Here is a 6295-nt window from a genome sequence, read left to right on the forward strand (position 1 = left end):
TATCTAACAAATTACTGAGTTTTATAATTTTTTTCCTCGACTGAATGTTTAATTTTGATAAGAGTTTGATATTGATCATAACTTTTATTGATAAAAAATAAAAGAAAGCAATTGAAAATAAATGTTTGCGATTTATTAGTAGCTGCTTGTTCAACTGACATTTAATGAAAAATAAACATGAAAATTAAAGAATTATTTCATAGACAAGAATTTAATAATTTAAATTAATTGTATATGTTCTTCAATTTAATTTTATTTAACTTAATTCCTCATGGTGACTTCACTTTAAGTGTAAGTGTTTGAAAGTTATTAAAGTATGCATGTATATGTATGAAATATTTACAGAAATTCCCAAGTAACAAACGAGTGTGTGATATCTATAAGATAGAATTTTTGAGGCTGCTTTTTGACTTAACAATGAGGCACCAAAATGTTGACAAATTGGAAATTTATATCACCGAAAAAATTTATGCTTAAAAGACACACAAGTGACGACAAAAAGTAAATTTATATGGTCAAATAAATCATCTAAATGATTTTTTAATTGAAATTATTTTAAGACGGAAAAAAGAACACAAATAGAAAAAATTAGAATGTGAAATTCTACTGGATGACTAGATTTATGAAATTTTTCGCAATAGATGCTGGTATGTCAGCCGAAAATCTTAAGCCATCCCCAACTATCTATGAGTCAAATTTTCTATGACTCTTAGGACTAACGTTCTTATATATTATGTATACAAACACGGCTTTGACATAAAAAAAAATTTGTATCAAATCTTAAAGTTGTCTCCGTGCTACTTGGGTTATTAATTTTTTTTTTTACACAACATTGATATTAAATTTTAATAACCCATATAAAAAAAAGTCATAACAGTGAACTTTCAAATTTAAAGACAATTCTAAACTTTGAGTTGATTATTTTTAGAACTTTAGAAAAATTTCCAATCTCTACACCTCAAAAATTTTTTCTGAATTTCTTATAAAAAGTCAAAAAAACGTGCATAATTGGTTTTAAAGTCTTTTTTTCAGTATTCTTTAAACCAGAAAAATTTTCCAATAAAAAATTTCAAATTTTTGTTTAAAAAATTCAGAAAAATGTTTCTATAAAATACTCAGTTCAAAATTATTCAAACTATTTAAAGTTTTCAAGTTCCAAAAATAAGATGCCTGAACTCAAAGCTCAGAATTGTTACAAATTTTGAAGTTCACGGTTATGAAAATTTTTAGAACGCACTTTTTCCCACGGGAACCAACAATTCATAGTTTATATTTACTTTGAAACTCAAATAATCCGGAACAAACTGAATAAAAATAATGTAACAGCTTCACTTTATGAATAAAGCTAATTGTTACAAATGATAACATTGATAAAAAAACATAAACTTTACCAAGGGAAAAAAACCCGAAAGTTTGATGAGAACTGCTTGATAAAAAATCATGACTCAGCGACTGAGCATCCACTTTAGTAAGTGAATTTCTTTTGGGGAATTAATTGAAGCATATAAAGAGATTTATTTGATAAGCTTTACAAGCTAAAAGAAACTTTTAAACTTTTTTTATCCCAATACAATTTATCAACTTTTATGAATGACTATTAGCATACATGAATTTTATTTATTTTTAATATTTATAAACATACAGATGAGCTGTGAAAAAAAGTTTGGGAATGCTCGAGTCTTTGACTGGCATGCTGATGGATGCTAATGACTCATAAAGTGTTTAAATATTAACCACGTGTGGCAGTATTCACACAGACGGGACACTTGAAATAAAATAAAATTGGGTGTGTGTAATAATGATAGCTTGCCTTTGTTATAACTTGTGGCGCTCTGATTATTGAATTATTTCTCATGTATATGCTGATTTGATTTGATTTCGTTCCGTTTTGAATCAAATATGAGTTATAAAATCAGACTATCGAAAAACATTAAACACTGAGCTAAAAATAATTTAATGCAGTTTGAAATTTTAATCTCTACTTGTCAATTAGTTAATTGAGTCTGTAATATTTTTAGCCCAATCTATTAAAAATTAAAATTAAAAAAAAATCAATAAATAGAAACTCAAAAAAAAAAAAAAACGCACCTGATTTTCGGAATTAAGTAATTTAAGTTGTTCATTGATGAGACTGTACTTGGTACTTTCTTCTTTTCTCAATGCCCTTTCTTTTTTGAGTTCAGGACTCCAAAATGTCTTGATACTATGCATTGAACTTCCAAGCTTTTGATTGGTTAGTTCAAGCTCTTTTTTGAGATTACCCAGTTCTCGTTGTAGATCATTGTTTTGGTGCTGAAGTTCGCCAATGTACATACCACCGTCCCTGAGCATATGGGGATTTGGGCTCTGCCTCGCTGACCTAGACCCGTAAATGTCGTCATCGAGATAAAGCCCCCCTCGATCTCTGCTGCGTTCCCTGGGATCGCGAATTGGTACGAATTCGCGATCATGATCAAGGATACCAGCGGAAGCCCGATCCAAACTGGTGTATCGGGCAGATAAGACACCTGAGCCAGACATGGCTGGTCTGGAAGCGCTTCGGGAACGGTGGTGGCCACTGGCACCCGTGGACATACTTCTACCACGTTCTTCAAGCATAACTGGACTGCCTAAATCTTCGTCTCGTGAGTAAAATGGACTGCTCAGCTGGTGATGATGATAACTGGAAGAGTAGCTGAGATGTTCTGGTGAATTATTTCCACTTCTGGTGCCGCGTTTACGACCCAGAGGACTGCCTCGACCGCTAGCATAACTTCGTGATGGACTGCGATCAACCGTTGGAAGCTCACCGACACGTCTTCCACTTCTTGGTGATCTAGTCCCGCCGCCTGGACCAACCACACTAGAGGAGTAAGGATCCCTGGACATATCTTTCTAGTTCTACTTGTGTGTCTACTTCCTCCCTCTATCTGTTCAACTAGTTCTGTAACTCCCTACCCTCTCATCCAACAATCGACTTTCTCACTTTTAACGTCGGGAGAGGCGACCCACTTGTCTCCCCCTTTCTCTTTCTCTCTCTCGTCTCTTTTTCTGACAGCAAGAGTCTCTTCCGGTCTCACTTGGTCTCACGCACACACAGCCAACTTGCCCTCACTCTAAACCGGCATCTTCTTATTTTTAGTCTTACAACCTGCATGTGTTTATATCTATTTAAAAAAGCCACCTTCCTCGCTTCCTGAATTCTCAGTCATTGGAAATTATTGACAAGATGTTGATATTGACTTATTCATTATTTATGAATTTTATCAGCTCTCTGTGCATTGAAAGCTTTTCAGTCTTTATCGATCGCATGTGTTTCTATATATTCATGTATATATAAATATGTATATATGTGTATGTGTGTGTCACGTGTTTAGTATAAGGTGTCAATTCGTTTGTACATAACCGGAAGTTTACAGCTCTTGTCTTGGTATTGATCGACCTTTAATTGTCCTCCATTTAGAGATCCACTTTTCTTAAAAGTTCATCCGACTGATGTGGAAGAAAGTCGAGGCACTCCAAGTCTGGCTGCCCAATTTGAATTCTCTTTACGACTCATCTGTATTCTGCTGTTTTACAAACAATATAAACTTTAAAAAAAACTATTTTACAAATTCATCAGGCCCTTTTTTTTATTCAGCAATCCAGGTTTAATCACACTCTCTGGTAATTAAACTCTAAACTCGACATATCTGTCCTACTTACGTCAACTAGTATCAGCACAGGAGGACTTTTAAATACATTACAGGTAGTTGTTCTGTTTATTCAAGATAATCAGTCTTTGAATCGAGCAATTTAGAAAAAAACATGGGAGGATCTCTTTAATCACACCCCCAACCCTGTCATCGTCTCGAGTCACTTTGTAGGAACACCCAAATTCGTCCCACGCCTCTCTTCTTTACCCTCACACGATATTCACAAACTATCTTTCGTTTTTAAATACTAATTTATTGCATTATTGTCTATCGCTAACACTCACGTCTTTCATCATTACATAGATCCTCACTTAATTTATTTCACTCACGATTTTAAAATCCGATAGCTTTAAAATTTTCCCGCATCGGCCAGCTACCGATCGATTTCATTCTCCACCTCTTCTACTACTCTTCCACCTCTTTTTATTCCTTCTTAAACCCTTTTTTCACTTCTACTCTACTCCTCTAGGTAAATACTATCGCACGATACCAATTCAAATTACATATTTTAAATGCATTGTCATTTCTTCCTTGTCTTCCCTGGTGGTCTGACTCCGTCGCTGGCCTTCGTTTGGGCGACGATCGCCCACAGGACGACCTCGTAATGCCAGCGAGGTGCCCGGCACGTATTATCGTCGCTAGGTGGAAGAGGGCTCGATCGACGCCGCGACGGATCCGCGAGCACTGACAATGTCCGCGTGCGCCGCAAGCTCCCACAGAGGGCCACCCTACATCTGTGCACATGCGCTTGTCATATATAATATACCGTATACGTATACGTTCTGAGAAGGAGAATGCAAGACAGAGGATTACCGTGTGGTATTCACTACTGATATATCCGTCACAAACACTCTCTTACATATAGTTCAATATTGTCGCGTGGTCACCACCACCATCAACCAAACGCATCCATGTTTTGGATAATCGGTTGCATAGCATACGGAAAGTGACTATATCTTCCGCAAAGTTACACTACGGTAGCATGAAAATTCCTCCTACCCTTTTCCCCTCGACAAAGTGCGAATACGTGCACCTAGAACTAGATATATAATCATTTCGAGGGAATCGTCTGTCATTTCTACACTTGTAGTAAAAGCTCTTGTCTCTTATATTCTTTACATTTCATACTGAAGTTGCTAGTGGCGAAAACGTCTCTACAATGTAGAAATGTAGAATAAAAAGCTCCCCATTTTCAGGTAACAAATGGTTTTGTAGGATATGACTGCTCGGATATTTTTAAAAATATTTTTCTTCGGGAAGAAATGGAGATCGATAGAGAAGAAAGGATTTTAAAGTCCAAATGGATCGTTAACGAGCGATGGGCACCTCTATTTAGTATACTGGTTGTAAGCTCTTGCTTATATTCGTCTCGTCTATACTAGTCTTCTCATCAGTCTGGTTGAGAATCAATGACGTACGATAACCGAGTGTTACTACTATACTCGCGGTGTAACCCGGGATTTCCCGGTTCACTGAGCACACTGGGAAATCGATTGGGTATTAAGTTGTTGAGTCCACATAATTTTTATTACCAACAATACCGGTAGCAAACTATAATCTTATTGTTGTTTATTTACTCATTTATTTTTTTTTAGAAAAAGTTTATAAAAATATTCTCATATATATTGATTTGATTGTTGAAAATTTCTAAACTTAAATATATTTCGTTGAGATAAAATTGATAAATTAAAAATTTAATTCTTATTAATATAAAAATCGATAGTACAACCCCTAGTATGTACGATCGACACAGTTTCTCCTATCCGCTAAACAAAAAAATATACGAGGGTGAATGGATGCTGATTCTGAAATATCGCATGCGCATACTCACGCACGTATATTTTCTTTTTTATTTCTTACTATATATATATATATATATATATATATATTGTGACGTTACATTGCCGAAGAGATGGAGTTGAAGAGGGAGTGAGCGTGAGTCTGTGTGATAGATAGAGATGGAGTCAATATGTGTGTCGAGTTGAGTGTAGGAGATAGTGAGTAGAGAGTATGGGGTATGTGTGCGGTGAAGTCAGTATGTTGAGAGTACGAGTACGAATACGGTATATTGTCTGTGTTGGAGTGTCTGTGTGGTTGAGCGTGGATTTAACGAGGGATGTCTAGCTGTGTCGCGGATAGTGGCCAAAATACCGTGCCTCCCGACCAGTGATGATGACTAGGCCTAGGCTTAGCCCTCGGGGTTGACGTGGTGATCACGGAGGAGCGACTGAGATGTCGCCGCCCCTTCGTGTTGATACTCGGAGTTAGATGGGGTACGTTTACGTTTATTTGGGGATAGCAGACCTCGTTTGTGATGCTCGAGGAAGCCAAAGATTCGCTAACTTCGGATATCACGGGGAGTGACCCCGCGGGAAGACCCGCGAGTCCGCGGCTTGTATGTGGTGGGGGAAGAATGGATGGAAAAGCGAGAATGTGAGAGTGACTGGGAGTAGTAGAGTGTAGACGTGAATGGAGTAGGAGACGAGAGAAGAGCAGTTGAGGACTGACAATGGTGCCAGAAAGTGGGATTTTGGAGTCACTCGAGTATGAGCCGACCCAATAGTCGAGTCTGGAGTCTTGGAGCGAGTGGTTATGAGTCGGAGAGCCCCAAAGATAGGCCT

General features: G+C 36.9%; 1 protein-coding gene across 1 annotated transcript in view; it reads right to left on the reverse strand.

The window, feature by feature from the left end:
• LOC103581019 (trichohyalin) overlaps nucleotides 1-4348 on the reverse strand; it is a 52899-nt gene extending 48551 nt beyond the window's left edge. Inside the window, exon 1 of the mRNA XM_008562993.1 lies at nucleotides 2089-4348. Within this exon, the coding sequence (XP_008561215.1) occupies nucleotides 2089-2868 (780 nt within the window). The 5' untranslated portion in view covers nucleotides 2869-4348. The remainder of the gene's footprint in view (nucleotides 1-2088) is intronic.
• Nucleotides 4349-6295: the final 1947 nt, after the last annotated feature.

The sequence above is a fragment of the Microplitis demolitor genome, chromosome 4 (genome assembly GCF_026212275.2).
Source record: "Microplitis demolitor isolate Queensland-Clemson2020A chromosome 4, iyMicDemo2.1a, whole genome shotgun sequence".
NCBI lineage: Eukaryota > Metazoa > Arthropoda > Insecta > Hymenoptera > Braconidae > Microplitis > Microplitis demolitor.